This window comes from Trachypithecus francoisi, unplaced genomic scaffold, assembly GCF_009764315.1.
Source record: "Trachypithecus francoisi isolate TF-2019V2 unplaced genomic scaffold, Tfra_2.0 Lachesis_group8, whole genome shotgun sequence".
NCBI lineage: Eukaryota > Metazoa > Chordata > Mammalia > Primates > Cercopithecidae > Trachypithecus > Trachypithecus francoisi.
In genome coordinates, this window is record NW_022681473.1 from 111,912,044 (window position 1) to 111,929,384 (window position 17,341).

At 54.3% G+C, this 17,341-nt stretch overlaps 1 protein-coding gene across 15 annotated transcripts in view; it reads left to right on the plus strand.

Annotated features, from left to right (window-relative positions):
• The window catches only part of GRAMD1B (GRAM domain containing 1B), a 284,882-nt gene that overhangs the window by 227,003 nt on the left and 40,538 nt on the right, over positions 1–17,341 (plus strand). For 14 of the 15 annotated variants that reach the window (XM_033203816.1, XM_033203818.1, XM_033203820.1 and 11 more), the window contains 2 exons: positions 2,419–2,629; positions 9,766–9,786. In XM_033203816.1, coding sequence (XP_033059707.1) covers positions 2,419–2,629; positions 9,766–9,786 — 232 coding nt within the window. Of the gene's footprint in view, positions 1–2,418; positions 2,630–9,765; positions 9,787–15,843; positions 17,076–17,341 lie in introns of those variants that run through there. The other variant, XM_033203823.1, reaches the window with a different exon arrangement.

Here is a 17,341-nt window from a genome sequence, read left to right on the forward strand (position 1 = left end):
GAGACGGTGTAAGTTGTTTTTTGGCTGACGTGTTGAAGGCAGCATTTTAGGTATGTAGATCTTTGCATGGTATGTGGAGGGTGGGCTGAAGTGGGGCTGCTGGGCGGTGAGGAGTTCTCATGCTTTGATCATTTCACGTGAGATTCATGTGGTTTTGGATAGTTGGAGTCAGTTTCCTCCAGGTTAGAATGTGTTGCCTACCTCTTGCTCGAAGCCAGTTAGCAGGGATTCTGGGTTTGGGGAAGGATGAAGGCATCTCCTTTCCATTCCAGGGTCTGGAATTTGTGAAGATGTCCCTCATCTAAGGAAAATATGCAACGGCTGTGGGGCCATTGTGTCTGATAGGCATGTGTTTGATTGTCATCCCTTTTCTAGTTCTTTTGAGACGGAATCTCACTATGTTGCCCAGGCTGGTCTCAAACTCATGGTCTCAAATGATCCTCCTGCCTCAGCCTTCCAAGTACCTGGGATTACAGCTCATACCACCACTCCCAATTTCTCTAGTTCTTTTTTGAGCAAACTACTATAGTTGGGGCTAGAGGGTAGAGGTCTCCATTGTTTTAGTAACATAATCCTGGAAGACAGCTTAAACCTTGGAATATGTGGTTGTGGGCTGGAGTTGGCCCTAGAGCAAGGAGGCTTACCCCAGAAAGACGTGTGTTGGCACCTGCTCTTCACACTTCCCAAGGGATTGTGCACTCAGGCATCTGCCTGCCACCAGCCCCATGGCCTGGCATTTCCAACCAAAGAAAAGGAATGTACCTTCCTTTCTCCAGGGTTTATGGTAGCAAAAAAGTTTAGAGAGTAAGAATAAGGAATGGGTGGGGCAAAAATGGGAAGACCCTCTTTTGAAAGAGGCATCTTGGGCCTCCCCCAATAACAATTATTGTTAGTATTAGGAATGAGATTTTACATGCAAATTCTGTTTTAGGATGCAGTGGAACATTGGGCCTTGCTTTTCTCCATACATATTTGGGGCACATTTATCTTCCTTTTCTCTGGTCTCTTTTTTTTTTTTTTTCTTTATCAGTTTCCTTCCAAAAGTTACCCCACTACCTGCCCTCAGCTTCCCTCCTGCCCACACTTGCTGGGTTAGGCTCTTGGGATTTGTTCCCTTTCTCTCCGCTAAGGATGCCCAGGTGGAAGGTTTTGCTGAAAGGGGCATGGTTTTCATTGCAAATGGGGCCAATGGAACATCTGAGGTCACAGCTGCATCTTCATGCAAATGATAGTGTCCCCAGCCCTGCACCCCACTCCCCGAGGGAAGGCTGGGATGCAGCCTGCAGCGGGGTCCAGGGTGTTCCTGAAGCCTGACCCGGCAGAGAGATTGCTGAGTGGGTGGGCAGGACACCCCTCCGGCCCCATGCTTCTTTGGCTTTCCAATCTCACATTTCCTTTCCTTCCCATTTCTGCTGGCACTTTCTCCTTAGCCTCTCCCTTTCTCCATCTCTTTCCTTTCTCCACTCTCGCAAGCAAACATTTAACTGCATTCAGTTTCTCTCTCCCCTCTGTCTCTCATCTCTTCTTCTAGTCCATTTAAAACAGAATTGAAATATCAAATAGTCAATATTTTATTTGCAATTTATAAGCCTTGGTGTAAGTGGATTTGGTCCTGTGGGAAGTGCAAGGTACTTATTGGGAATAAATGTTGGGACATGGGGATATGGAATGTGAGAACTTCGGCTGTGCGCATCTTTACCCCGGGCAGAGGAAGCAGGAGCCCACGTGGCTTCCTTACAAGGAAATAATATGGTGCGGGTGAGTTACACATCAGAAGAGCCGCACTTTGTTTCCAAAGCCCTCTGTGATCAGCGGGCATTTAGCGTCCCTCTGCCAGGCATTGGTCTTCATTTTTTAACGTAGGGATTATGGTACTTGCCATTACTCCCTTGGTGGAATGTTTTAAGCAATAATGTGTACGTGAAGGCTGTGAAAAGCAGGATTGTAATTGTTATTGTCATGATCAAAAATGTCTGAACAAAATATAGAAGCTTTGCATTTGCAGCATGTATAAAATGAGCCGATTGTATTGGAAGGTCTCCAGTGAGCCTTTCAAGTATTAAATTCTATATGCCCCAGACAATTTTGGGCGTATCATAGGGGCTCAAACAATAATGGGTTGGACGGACAGATGGATGGATGCATGTCTAAATGTCAGTTGCCCATTGGCGTCCTGCGTCTGTGTCATGGCGCTGACACTGCCCGTGGCACATGGGCACTGCTGCCCTCCCGTGGCCAGCGGCAGTATTACGGTGCGGCAAGCCGCAGCCTGGGCCCCTCTCCCGGTTTCTCCCCAGCCCCTCACCTGGCTCCCTGAGCTGGCTCCTTTGGACTTGTCCTTGGCCTCGATCACTGACTGCCTGCCTTTCCTCCTCCTTCTCTTTCCACCCCGCTCCCTCTCTCCATCTGCCGCTGCAGCACTGCCAGTAACTCCAACCGCAGCACTCCGGCCTGCTCGCCCATCCTCCGGAAGCGGTCTCGCTCGCCAACCCCGCAGAACCAGGACGGAGACACCATGGTGGAGAAGGGCTCAGATCACTCCTCGGACAAGTCCCCGTCCACACCGGAGCAGGGCGTGCAGCGCAGCTGCTCCTCCCAGTCCGGCCGGAGCGGCGGCAAAAATTCCAAGGTGAGCGGGACCCCATTGGAGGTGGTACCTCCTTGTCAGGGGCTGCGGGGAGCGATATTGGGGTGGTGAGCTGGAGGACATCTGCCAGGGTCCTCACGTGATTAACAGCCGTAATGGCCCAGAGATAGTCGTTATCCAGTGAGGTGAGGCGGGACAGGCAGGAGAGACCCTAGGTCAATATCTTCCCCGCTAAGCATTCTTGGCGGGCTGGGCGAGGTAGGGAGGCTCATACTTTTTTTAGATTTGGAGGGGAGATGCTCTGGGAATCATTAGGGGGTCATCTGCTTATTCCTGCTACCGTTTTCAAATTTGGTCCCTGGAGCGGGGGTAGAAGGGAACATTATTTGGGACAGCTATACTGCTAGCGAGAGTCCTCAGGGAACCTTGCAGAATGCTATTTTTAACCTCCTCCCTGGCCGTCATTCCTGCCTTACCTTTGCACTAATCCACTTGCTACTCACCTGGCAGAGAGGAGGGTGGCAGGGCCCTTCCATCCTCCCAAGGATGTCAGCACTACCGCCTGAGTACCGGGGCCCTTGGCCCATGGATAGGCCTAAAATAGGCCCGGGGGGTGGGGGGCCCTGGGCTAGTTATGGTTCTCCAGAGATGTCCTCCCCCACCCTCGGTCCTTCGGGGAACAGAAGATGTCTTTGTCCAGGGGCTCCTTCAGGAAGCTTTTCTTCACCCTGGGACCCCCAGGGCCTGGGAAGGGGTAATTGGGGACCCCTGGGAGGCATGGGAGCTGGCTTCCCACTTGAATTTGTTTTTTGATTTCTTGTTCTTCCTCTTCTTCCCCACCATTTCCCAAATACCTTCTTTGCATGCATGGTCTTAGTCTCACAAGCGCCTCTCAAAAGTAAGCCATCTTTTGTCTCTGTCCTTTTATCTCCCCTCTAGTGTCGATCTGTCTGTAGTGCTCAGCACCCCCTCCCTCTGGCCCTGCCGATTCTGGCCCTTATATCCTGCTTGGTCCCCTTCCCAGAAGGGCCGGCCCCACTGTCCCCCGGCAGGCTGGCTTGGAAGTCATTGAAGGCCCATTTTCACTGCACCTGATGTCGGAGTACAGACCCTCCCCCACTCCCCACCCTGCACCCATGTCTGCCTGCTCCCTGGACACTGCCTCTGGCTGGGAGTTTATTCCCTCCTTACATGGTGCGGTTGAGAAACAGAGTCCTGCTTGGCATTAGTTTCATTCCTTTGGGGCAGGAGACCCCATCTGGTCATACTGCAGGCCCTCCCCTTTGGTGGTGGATTCTGGATTGCCCAGCAGTGGTGAGTGAGGATGGCAGGAGGGCTGCACTGACTGAGGGGCAGGGGTTCAGGTCAATGAGTTCCTTGGTGCAGCAGCCACGCCCTCAGGAGCTCTGCCTGCATGCTCTGTTCCTATCCACTTGAGAGCTGCTCAGCCTGGGCACCCCTTAGCGTTTCTACCCACTGCCCAGACTGGGGCCCATGGTGTGCTTAGGATCCTGAATCATGATCAGAGGGGGGAGCTCTTCTCCCAGAGGGTGGGGTGCCAATGCCTGGAGGTTGGCAAACATTGGCAGACCCTGGAGAGATGTGGTCAGTGCCAGAGTCTTTCCCGGGAGCCCAGGAATTCTGAGGCCATAGGAGAACATGCAGTGAGTGGAGGGTGAGCGATAGGTGTTGGGGAACAGCAAGGCCCATGGGGCCAGGGGGCGGGATGCAGCCTGAAGAAGGGGAAGCCGAGGATGACTTAATAATCGTCCCGGCCGGGTGCGGTGGCTCAAGCCTGTAATCCCAGCACTTTGGGAGGCCGAGACAGGCGGATCACGAGGTCAGGAGATCGAGACCATCCTGGCTAACACAGTGAAACCCCGTCTCTACTAAAAAATACAAAAAACTAGCCGGGCGAGGTGGCGGGCGCCTGTAGTCCCAGCTACTCCGGAGGCTGAGGCAGGAGAATGGCGTAAACCCGGGAGGCGGAGCTTGCAGTGAGCTGAGATCCGGCCACTGCACTCCAGCCCGGGCTACAGTGAGACTCCGTCTCAAAAAAAAAAAAAAAAATAATCGTCCCAAGTCTCTCAGAGCTTTGGGGAGGAGGAGGGTGAACAGCTGTTCCCTTTCCTGAGGGAAGGACAAGGGGCAACGCGGCTAGTCTTGTAGTCTGTGACCTTCAGACTAAATGCACATCTTGGCTCTGAGGATTTTAAATGGCCGTCGCTGGCCGTGGACAGGGGAGGAGGAGCTTCACCTGGAGTGAGGAAGCCAGCAGGAGATTTCTGTGGGCTCCAGCAGCTTGGCAGGTGCAGGCATGTCTGATATCTGGGGATGGGGTTTTGAAATGCCCTGTGGCAGCCCCTCTTGAGTGCCTCCCACCTCTGGCTTGATGTGGGACTAGTGGGTGCTGGAGGCTCAGTTGGCAAGAGGAAGGATATGGCCTGACATGGGCATCAGGCTCCCCGCTCCCTGCTCCTGCACACTTTTCCATCCAGACTCTGTACACCCCAAGCGTGACTCTTGAGTGATTGGGGATGTTCTGTAAGCTCCGAGGCAGGATGAATCATTTGAATGGGGTAGCCAGGACAGGCGTCAGGGACCAGGTAGAATTCTGAGTGGGATTTTGGAGAGGCTAAAAGGAGTCATAATGAAGGGACTGAGAGCCGAGCAGGAAACAGGAGCCAATCTGGGCCTTTTCGTAGGAACTGAGGAGGGAGGGGCTGGGGTGAGCGCAGGTCTCCTTTCTCCTGGGCGATTGGGTGGATGCCACGCCCATCCCTGGCAGACACATTCTGAGTTTTCTGACATTGGTTCCCCACTTCCCCACCTCATTCTCCCACTGATCATTGCCATTGACACCTGCCCTGCCATCCTTTCAATGGAGTCAACATAGGACGGGCTTGTGTGAGGAGGGACACCGTAGTATCCCAGGTGGAGCTGGGAGCGGCTGTATTGGCCTGGGACGTGCATGTGCAGGACACACAGACTTCAGAAGAGGAACACAAGAACCAGTAGGGGAATTAGGTTCTTTGAAGGCCAGGGCCTGGAGCAGATGGTGCAGCGAAAAGAGGAGGGTCTGGTAGCGGGATGGGGACATGCCCCTCCCCAGTGGAACATCTTCTGGGGTTAATCACATGTATTCCCAGCAAGTCATTTCATAGCTATTTTTACTGATACTGTTGTAGCTAGTCCACCTCACTTCCTGTCTCCTGGCTACCCCAGAGGACACCATGCCTTATATTTTTTGGGCAAGCTGGCCAGTGCCTCTGCTTCTGCCTAGGTCCCATGCACGGGATCTCTCTTTTCTTCTCTGGGCCTCAGTTTCCTCATTTGCTACTATGTAGGCATGGCACCAGGTGATCGCTAAGGCCCGACCCCTCTGGATCCATCACTGCAGCCCGGGCGAGCCCTCCTAGGTGTAGCCCCGCCCCAGCACTTCCCTCCCGATGAGTTTGTGCTGCCGCCCAGCTTCCGCCCTGTAGTGACAGTCTGTGGCCACCAGAGGGAGCGAGAGGCCGTTCTACCGCTCTCCCACCTGCCCTGAGGGCGCGCGCAGCAGGTGCGGCAGAGCACGGCTCCTCCTGCCCAGCTGCACGCCTCCTGCCCTCCCGCCGCCGTGCGGGCATCGTCCTCGCGCCGTGGCACTGACCCTCCTTTGACTTTCCTTTTTTTTTCAAATCTAATTTTTGTGGTTTTCTTTCCAGTATGACAGACTTAACCTGATCAAAGTAAGAATTGTTTTTTATTTCTAATTCCTACTAAATGTAGAGCTCCCCTAGTCCCCGCCCGCCCCCCGCCACACCCCGCACCTTAATCTTCCAGACTCCCAGAGCCTTTGCAGTGCGAGATGTTTCTGGAAACCACCTCCCAGTAACCTGGGTCTGTTTCCAGGGGCCTTGCATTCCGATAAGTGCTTGCTTTTCAGACCTTCTAGGGAAAATGATAGAAATGAGCGTGTCCCCAACAGCTGTGTCTTTGTCCTGACTCCCTTCCTCCTCTTTGGCCGAATCCATTTATTATAAGCTGTCAGAGAAGCCTCCATCGCTGCTCCCTGGTTCTGTGCCTGCCTTCCCTCGGACCTGGTCCTCCAGGTAGGGGCTCTACAGCAAACTAAAGCCAGACGAGGAGGGGCGCCCCTCCTCACCCTCAGAGGCCTGCAGCTCCTCTGACTTCCCTGCACCTGTGGGTCTGGGTCCTTCCTGTCTGGCAGCGCCTTTGGGATTCATTTATGGGAATGCAGAACCACAGGCATTGAATGTGCCTCCAACAGGCTGGGCAGAGTTTAGGGACCCCTGCCCACAGTGGACAGGCTCGGGGGCTGCTTTGGACGTGGCTGGAGGGGGCACCCATTGTTCCTGTGGCCCCTCAGTGGCAGCACGTAAGAAGCCGCTTGGAGATTGCTGGTTCAGGGCAGAGCCTCAGCACAGTCCTGCTCCTTGGTATCTTTCCCGTTTCTTTTCAGTTCTTTAAACATGTTCTTATCTACCCTTTACAAAAGAGCAAACGTTAGATGCAAGGGCATCACAGAGCAGTTAGAGACAGGACTGGCTTCCCTGCCTGAGGCTGTGTGTGACCCTCATACTTTGTTCCACACAGATTTGGAAGGCGCAAGCGCCAGTGTGCCAGTCCATGCCAAGGGGCCATCTACTTCTGTCTAGCTGGGGCAGGAGGGAGCCCGTGCAGGAGGAGTCACAGGCATCTGGGGTCCCCCTGTCAGCCCATGTTCCTGTTGCCCCCTTTCCTGCTAGTGTCTTATACGAAGGTCACGGCATTGATACGAGGAGCTGGGAACTTGGGAGATGGTTTCTCCGTTGTGAAGCAGATCTCATGACCTGGGTTGCAGTTGAGGAGACTGTGGGGCCGCTGGGGCCGGCACAAGGAGACTGTGGGGCCGCTGGGGCCGGCCGCTCCCAGAGCGCATCTTCCCACTGCTGGGAGGTGTCTTTTGTAATGAACATCCGCACAGCTTCCTGCCTGTGGGCTCCGAATCAGGGCTTCTGTGTGAGGACTCAGGAAGTGAGCCATCCCTGGGCGCAGACCCCAGACGCCACCTGCTTGCCCCATCTACCTCCTCCAGAAGTGGGTAGCCTTGGCTGCAATGCCTAGAGGCGAGTGTTCAGGTTGTGGACTCCCATGTGGCCGCACCTTTCTCAGGAAAAAATGGTTTTTAATATTTGGATTTGGGCCCTTTACCTGCTGAGACCTCTGAATTGGAGGTGGGGATGAAGCTATGATGGGAGAGTGTGGCCTTTGGATGGACCGTGGTGACAGGCTTTGTTGGGAAGTGACCCTGGAAGGCACCTTGCAGAGGGGGACTTGCCATTGGCCTCTGGTCACATCCTGGCCATCGAGGGCATGTGTGAGGGCAAAGCTGCTGGGAAGCAGCCCCACCCACGTGAGGCCCCTCAGCCCCCTCCAGCTCCTCTGCGGACTGGTTTCACTGTGCGGGGTGAAGGTGGACCATCTTTACAGAGTTCTGGTGGAATGGGGGAGATAGATCACATGACCAGCGGTCATCACCGTGGGCACACACCCACCCTTGGGCACGCAGTCCCTTCCTCCCCTCTAGACACAGCAGACATTCGAGGACCATGGCTACTCTTGTCTGCCCTTCTGGGTCGGGACGCTTTAACACCACGTGGAGGGGATCCAGACCTCTGCGTAGAGCTAAGGTATTCCACCCAGTGATCCCTAAAACTGAAAATAATCTGAGCTCCACCAAGAGATGGAGCTTAGGCCTGTGTGTGTGCATGCACGTGTGTGTGCGTGTGTATGTGTGTGTGAACGTATGTCTGTGTATATGTGTGTTTCTGTATGTGTGTGTCTCTGTGTGTATGTGCGTGCCTGTGTGTATATGTGTGTGGTGTGTGCGCAAGGGCACATGTATATGTGCATGTCTGCATGTATGTGTGGTATGTGTGTGTGTGTTTGTGTATATGTGTGTACATGTATTTGTGCGTGTGTGTGGTGTGTATGTGTGCATGCGTGTCTGTGTGAATGTGTACGTGCGTGTGTGTGTGTGCATGTGTGCCTGTGTGTGTAGTGTGTATGTGTGTATGTGTGCATGTGTGTGTGAATATGTGTGGTGTGTACATGTGCATGTGTGTGTTGTGTATATGTGTGTACATGTATTTGTGCGTGTGTGTGGTGTGTATGTGTGCATGCGTGTCTGTGTGAATGTGTACGTGCGTGTGTGTGTGTGTGCATGTGTGCCTGTGTGTGTAGTGTGTATGTGTGTATGTGTGCATGTGTGTGTGAATATGTGTGGTGTGTACATGTGCATGTGTGTGTTTGTGTATATGTACGTGTGTGTATTTGTGCGTGTGTGTGTATGCGTATGAGTATGTATGTGTATATGTGCACATGAGCTTGCCTATCTGCGTGTCCATCTATCTTTCAAGTGGGATGTACATGAAGGACTACTGGCCATAGGGCTTGAAGACAGACAAGGCACGATCTTAGCTAGCCCTCCTGTTCCCCTGAGACACATTCAGGTCCCCTTTTTCCTGGGTCTGGGAATGGAGAACACCTAAGTTCTGGAGCTGGGGTGGGATCTGTTTTGCTTGTTCGGAATTACGGCACCACTGGGTTGGAATGGACCCTTCAACCTCCTGCCCCATGCAGAACCCCCAAGCACTCCCCGACCATCACAGTTTAGGTACAGCCCATTTTTTGGCACAGGAGGGATTTGCTCACCCGCCTGCTGAGAGTGCAGTTGGAGGGAGTTTTAGGCAGTCCCCTTTCTACCTCGAAAGTGTCCCACCCTGCCTTTTACAGGGAGCTGTCTGAGCAGAAGGCTGGGTTGGCCGTCATCACATTTTGCTTCTGGTCAGGGCCCATTTGGGGGCTGGGTCTTGAATGCCCACGTGCGCCCCGCACCCCATCAGAACCTTGCGATGGGGCTCCAGCTCCCTTCTGGTTGAGCTCTAGCTGGTGCTGCCGCTGCCTGCCACCCCGCCCGCGGTGGGCTTCCATCATGGACTGCTCCCGGGCCTCCTTTCTGAAACTGCCTTGAGAAAGGAGGACCCTTCCTGAGCAACCACATGGGAAGCATTCAGCTGCATTTGGACCCCTCTTCCCTGCCCACCCTCTGCTGTCTGTGTACCCTTCTCCCGGCCCTTCCCCCCATCTCTTCCCTGACTAATTCTACCTTCTCTTTCATTTTCTCTTTTCAGAAAAGCCAGAGTTGGTATAATGTAAGTATTCCTGTTTCCCTTCTTGTTGGGTACCTGAGGGGGTTGGAGGTTGGGGGGAAGGGGCGTGGGGTACGATTGGGGGAGGGGGTTGGAGGTTTGGGGGGGAAGGGGCGTGGGGTGCGATTGGGGGAGGGGGTGGAGGTTGGGGGAAAGGGGTGTGGGGTGCGATTAGGGGAGGGGGTTGGAGGTTGGGGGAAAGGGGGTGGGGTGCGATTGGGGGAGGGGGTTGGAGGTTGTGGGGGGGAGGAGTGTGAGGTGCGACTGGGCTTTCCTGTGGGCTTCTTTCCTTAGCAGCCCCTTTACTCCTAAACCAGCTGCAGCGGTTATTCTCTGCAGCAGGACAAGGCAGCCTTGAAGAGGGAGGGTTGCATTCAGGGGACCGAGGAGGCGTGGCCAGCCGAGGCTCTTAGATAAGGGTCTATCAAGCCTGAAGGAGGAGACCCGTCAGGGAGGGAGTGGCCATTCCAGAGCCGGACAGAATTCTGGTGCTGGGGCAGCCTGGGGGCCTGAACTTCATTTTCTTCCCTTAACATTTCGGGGCAAATCCAGCCAGAGAACTTTCCCCCATTGATAGAAGAGTCAACCCACGTGATGGGCGTTGACCCCGTCCCAAGGACCCCTTCAACAGCTGCAAAGCATGCCCTTCCTACAAGACCTCCTGGTGCTTGGGGCCGTGGTGAAGGCGTGGCGTGGGGCCACTGTCCAGGTCATCCTGGGGGTGCCCTGTGCAGCTGCTGCATACCTAGAAACTGTTGTGGAGTAAGCAGGCCTGGCGGAGGCCACAGCCTCTCAGTCACACAAACTGGGTGGTGGGATTTGGACGTATTCCCCTGCAGAGCAGCTGTCTGAGCTCTCGGCTGGCCCCCGCCGTGTGTTCTGCCCTTTGGGGACTTCACAGTGGAGGGGCTGACCTCAGATGACCCTCTGAGCCTGCCCTCCTCACACCTAACTCTGATGAATCCTGGGAAAGCCATCTTTGCCCGCTCCCTGGACACACCAGGTTCTGCTCCAGCAGGAGACGTGGGCATGGAGTAGCTGTGGCTGTGAGGGACAGAGTAGAGGAGGGCACTCTGGCCAGGGGATGGGCTGGAGGGGAGAGGCATGGGTTTAATGTAGGGACAGTGTTGCAGATCAATTGTGTGGGCTGGTGTGTGTTTTCCTACTTGGCGCTGGGCGTTTCTTCAAAGTCAGGCATGTGCTCACGAGCCCTGCGGCTGCCAACATCCTGCTGCCCAGTGACCAGCTCTTCCTGGGTGCTGTTGATCTGCAAGCCTTGGCCACCACCTGCCCAGCACCACAAACAAGGCAGAAATTTGGTGGGCTGTGCTGAGTTGTGGAGAGGAGTTATGGGCTGAGGTATCTTGGGGTGGGAGAGAAGCCAGACTCTACTTCTATCTCTGAGCCAGCCCATTACCTTTTAGGAGGTTTCCTGGCCTGTGGCCTCAATAGAGGGGAGGGGGTTGAGTGCTGAGCTTCCTGGGAGCGACCCGTAGCCCAGCTGTCATGGGGACCCCAGCATCCTTCACTCAACTCCCCCTGGCACCTTTTTGAGCAGCATCGCACAAATTCAGGCTCCCGTAGGGGAAAAGGACCCACGTGGCTGCAGGCCTGTTAGACAGGTCAGACATCCCCATTTGGACAGGCCAGCCCCTATCCTTGTTGCTAATCTCTTTCTTCTTCTCATCTGTCATTGCTCTTTTTATTGCTGATTAGCTCAGCCTTTTGTTTCGTCTCAGCCTATGCTTCCTTGGCTTCTTCTCAGCCCTTTGCTCTCTGACTCCACCCCTTTCCTTTCTTTTAATCTCCCACCATTTGCTTGTTTCTCTGATTTCCACTCTCCCAGGTAGGTTTCCCTCTCTGTCTGATTCCAACAGGCTTTACTTTCTCCCCTTCTCTCCGCCATCCTTTCCCCCTGATTCCTTCTCCCTTAGCCTCCGCCTGAGTACTCTGCATAGCAATGGGGTAGAAGCAGATGCTGTTTCCGGGCTGGAGGATGGGGTGGGCCAGAAGTCAGGGGTTCAGATGACACATACGAGAGCCAGCGGAGGAGCTGGGCATGACGGAGGCTTGCTTTTCTGATGGTGCCACCTGCGCCAGGGGTGTGCAGAAGCGGTTGGACCTCAGCGACTCTTTGAATCATCCCTTGGGATGTTCTCTTTTCCCGGCCTTGTCCTTCCTCTTCCTTTATTAATTCTCACTTGTCTCCTTTCACCCTCCACCCTCTCATCCCAAGTGCATTACAAAAACATCCCTGACTCTCCACTTAGCTCAGATCATGCATTCTCAGAGGCCAAGCACCCAAGGGGCTCTTTGCTGAGGAGTGTGTGGGGCCGTCCTCTCCTGGAGTCGTGCGGCCCCCCTGGGAGTCCGCCCTCAGGTAACAGGGCACCCCTGCTCCTTCAGTGTGCAGTGCTCATGTCCGTGCTCTCGTGTGCAGATGCCTCCTCAGGAGCTGCAGCTGAACAAGCTCCTCTCCCCAGCACCCTCCACAGCTGCCATCTGCGCCTCTTCAGGAGGCCCTTGCCCTGCTCCTGCTGCCTCTCCCCTTCTCAGCTTTGGTGGCTGGCCCTCTGTCACCTCCCTCTGGATCCTAGGGTCAGCGCTCCAGCCATTCTGATATCTGAGGCTCATTCATCACACTGGAAGTCCTTCAGATAGGTAAAGGCATTGTAATGCCCAGCCCTGGGGATGCTTAGGAAACCCCTGGCTGGAGTCAGAGCAGTGAGGGCCAGTGCCCTGCAGAATCGCTGATGGTGGCAAGAGCATTCAGGCCCACTGGAGCAGCCTGGGTCTGGTAGGAAAGGAAGCCCAGCCACCACCCAGCCCATGCCCCAGCCTCCCCCTTCACCTGCTGCCTCTCTGCAGAAGACAAAAGCATTTCCTTTTACATGGCTAGCCAGAGAGACGCCATCGCCATGATGACAAACATGCTTGGTTCAAAGAGTGAGTCATGCAGAGGCAAGTGGCTGGACCCCAGGGACACGGGGAGAGGCCGTGGCAGGAGAGTGTCAGGACCAGAGTGGGGTTTGAAGGCTGTGCCATCTACAGGTACCCTGAGTCCTCCCAGGCCTGATTATATGTACTTCTCCTTATCCCCAGTGCTCCAGTCTACCATCCCAGTCTTAATCAGGGCCCTCCAATCAAGGGAGCTGTCCCAGCAGACATGAGATGGAGGGAAAAGCAGAAATAGGATTTTGCCTTCAGCAGGGAGCCAAGGGCAGAGTTGAGGGGCCACCTGGCTAGGGCCGTTGGGGCAGGAGGGGTGAAATTTACTCCCCCTCAGCCCCCAAGGGGTCATAAGGTCACAGGGGCTTCTTTCCTTGGCCTCCTGGTGCATTCCTGCGGGCAGTCTTCTCTATGGCAGCCCAGGAAGGAGCATTTCTGAGATCAGAGCATAGGAGCCCAAACCCTGGCAGCTGCCTGAGACTTAGCACCCTGCTTGCCTGAAGCACCTGCAGTTAGGGCTGCAGCTTTGTGGAGGAGAGGGAGGGATGGTGCCAAGCCTGGGGAGTGGCTGGCGTAAGTGAGAGAGCAAAAGAACAGAGGTTTACAGGAATGGAATTCAGGGTGTTGGGGGTGGGCAGTGGAGAGGGTAGGAGACCTGTCTGGCACCTGGCCTTGCCCCAGGACTGACGATGCTCCTCCACCTCTGTCTGTCTCCCCTCTGTATTTACTCCCAACTTGAAGGGTCTTCCTGGCTCCCATCCTGCGTTTTTCAGATGAGCCCCCAGCCCAGCCCCACCCCTTCTCTACCCTTCTGCATAGCCCCCATGCCTGCCTCAGTCTCCCTTTCCCTCCTTTGCTCAGTTACCTCCTCGTCTCCAGTCCCACATCTGGCTTCTGCCTATCTGGATTTGGCTGCAAGGTCAGAGTTTCCTGTGTGGATCTTAACTGGTTTCTTCCTAGGTGAGATCAATGCTCCACCGAAATCCATCTGTTTTCTCCTGGGCTCCTCCACCCCCTCCTTCTCGCCCTGGGAAGAGGGTACCACTTGGTCCCAGCTCCTGATGTTTACCGTAGAGTTAATGTTTAGCCCAGGGTCAATTCCTTCTCTGCTGACTCTCACCCAGCCCTGCCCAGCCCTTGGTGTGGGTGTCGGGGAGACAAAGGCTTCTGCGTACGGGGCTCATCTCCCAGGGCTTTATCTCACAGGGCACATCCTGTCTCTATCTCACCCCTTACAGCCCAGGCAGCCACTTGGCCTGTAGCAATTCTCAGATGTTTTCGGGTAGTTACTGTAAGGATCCAGAGTCTCTTGGAGCTACCTACAGCTTACATACTGGGGTCTGGTGTCATCCCAAGGGAGGCTTTCTGGTCACCTTGGAAAATGGACTTGCTACGTTTGCCTGCCACACTGCTCAGGATAGGGCTGACATGCAGGGCGAAGAGAAGCTCACACGTGTGCTGGAGAGAGTGTTGGCAGCGACCAGGCACTGACACGCCAAACCTATGGAACCAGGGATCTTTGTGTGTACATGTAAGATGCAGTGTCAACAGGCATCCTTTGAGAGGTAGATAAGGAATGCATTCACTTGGTAAATACTTTCTTAGCACCTGATACAGTATCCCTTATCCAAAATTTTTGGGATCAGATGTGTTTTGGATTTCTGATTTTTTTTTTTTGATTTTGGAATATTTACATATATATATACACACACATATACACGCACACATATATATTTCACATGAGATATCTTGGGACCCAAGTCTAAACACCAGACTTATTTCCCATATCACTTATACATATAGCCTGAGGATAATTGTATATAATATTTTAAATAATTTTATGCACGAAGAAAAGTGCTGACTATGTTTTAACCGGGATGTGTCACCTGAGCAGCCTGTCACGTGAGGTCAGGTGTGGCGTCTTCTGCTTGCGGCATCATGTTGAGGCTCAAAAGGTTTCACATTTTTGGATTAGAGATGCTCAACCTGTATTTGCAACACTTCACGGCAAGTGCAGGAGAAGATATGAACCTGTTTGAGGCATAGATCCTTCCTGGAGAAGGCATCCTTCTGTTAGAGTGAGACATGCTACACCACGAATGGAGAGCCGCGTCTGCATCCATGGGGTATCCATCTAGAGAGGATTGTAGAAGTTTGTTAGGGGAGGGTTTGCGGGAGGAGTCAGACTCTTCTACTTTCTCCAACACTGTTTACCTGGGAGAATCCAGGTTCCTCTGAATTAGCATCTTTGGAATCTACTTTTTTTTTATTTTGAGAGTCTCTCTCTGCTGCCCAGACTGGAGTGCAGTGATGCGATCTCGGCTCGCTGCAACCTCCACCTCCGAGGTTCGAGCGGTTATCCTGCCTCAGCCTCCTGAGTAGCTGGGATTACAGTCACTTGCCACCATGTATGGCTAATTTATATTATATATATATATATATTTGTAGTGGAGATGGAGTTTCACCATGTTGGCCACGCTGGTCTCACACTCCTGACCTCAAGTGATTGGCCCACGTCGGTCTCCCAAAGTGCTGGGATTACAGGCATGAGCCACCGTGCCCAGCCTGGAATCTACACTTTTAAATGTGTTCACTGGGCCATTTTTAAGTAAAGTTTGGGGGCTGCTATATTAAATTACCGAGACTCCTAAGACAAAAGCACCATTCCTCATCCTGTGCAGGCCAAGACCCTTCTGGCAAGGTGGTCGAGCTGGGAAGGGTGAGGGGGCGGCTCCATTTGTTTTAAGGGTCTGACTTTTCCTGGGAATCCACATCTTCCCAGCCCCACTGCTGTCTCATCCCTGTCCCTAGCTTCTTGGTCTGGGACCTTTCTTGCCCCGTTGGCCTGGCTTTCATTTCCCTGGATTTTGCTGCTTTGAGGACCAAAATCTGTGCTTTTAGTATTGCTACTTTGCCCTTAAGATCTGACAATGTTTTTGGGCTTGATCCCCCTCTTGCTAATGCTGGAGGTTGTACAGGGTCCATGGGAAGGAAGAAGGTGCCTCAGACAGATCCTGAAGCTGTTGATCTCAGCTTCTCCGCCACCAGCATGTCTGAAACTGGGTCAGCAAAATCCCCAGGCTGCTACTGCTGCTATGGGGAAGTTGGTGGATGGATGGGTTGGTGAGGTGTAAGAGTGTCTCCAGGAAGTCCCTGGCGACTTGAGTCTCACATTTCAGATTTCATACTAACAGCAGTGCCCCGCTGCCTCCCCTCCCTACTCCACGCCTCCATGTGGAGCCCTGGCCAGCAACTTTCCATTGCAGGAAACATCTGCTGGGGAGGCCAGGCTCAGCTGGGGGTTACTGGAGGACGTTGGCCAGGACCATCACCCAGATCCTGTAACTTGAAGCATGTATAGGGCCCTGCTCTGCCCGCCCACCCGTTCTGCCCCCCTCCTTCCCTCCCTCTCTGCCACGGGTGACTCTAACAAAGAAGCTGTTTGCTGGTCAGGCGAGCAGAGCAGGGGCTGAGGAAGGGAGTGTGTGTTGGGCTGGAGGTGAGAGCAGGCCCTGTTGCTGCAGCCAGTGGTGGCTGCTCTGCCTGGGTGAGGGCTGTGAGTCATAGCCCAGTGCCCGCCCAGGGTAGAGGTTGATTAAACGTGCCACTCTATGGGACAGACCAGGACTGGGGAGCTGGGCATTCGGTTCCTTTACTGGAGTTTCAGACCAACTATGAGTCACTCTGCTGCGTGTGAGTGATTGGTGGGGCTAGACCCTGGACCCGGCTGTGGATCATCGCTGTCCTGCAGAGTCTGCTTGTCTACCCGGGGCCTGCCTCACAGACCTCCAGCTGGCCCTGGGTACCTGCTGTGCCGTCTGCATCCTCTGGACCCTTGGGGTGACTGACTGCACTGACCAGGGGGAGGTGCATGACCACACCACCTCTGGGCTACTCTCCGCCCGTGGACCAGCCAAGAAGGACAAAGCAGAGCCTGCCATGGGAGACTGGCCAGCCAGCTTGCCCTGAGAACCGCACTGACCACCTCCTCTCACTTGTGAAGCTTCACGCTGGACACGTAGTTCTAGGAGCCGAAAGGACACTTGTCAGAGTCACACAGGCCCTCTGCCGAGAAACCAGAGGCCGCCCATCCGCAGTCAAGCCAGGGGAGACCAACTCTTTTCATCGTGTGGGGACAGTCAGGAGTCAGTGCTGAGGGAGCCAGGCGTCATTGGGAGGGGCAGCCGTGCTGGGCAATGGAATCGCTGACGGAGTCGGGGGTCCTCTGGAGTCTCCTGCTGGAGCAGGAGAGCCAGCTGCTGCAGTGGTACCTGAAGCAGCTTGGCCATGCACCTGCTGCCACTGAACACCATTGCTGGCACGGATCTGAGGAAATCCCAGCCGTGAGTGTGTGACCCAGTTTCTCTGGGTCTCTGTGGTAGTTCTGCACCCTTGTCATGCCACTTGGCTCTCCTACCCGAAGGCCCCAGATTTGACAATCTTGGAACCAAAATTATTTGACCATTTTAAATTGAACTAGGTGAGCCAGGTCCCACCTTTGGGGTTGCAGGAGGGAGAGGGCTGGGGTCTCTGGCTTCAAGAGGCCGCATGGTGGCAGGCCCAGCATGCCCACCTGATGTGCCTGCCATCCACACAACAGTCCTGTGGA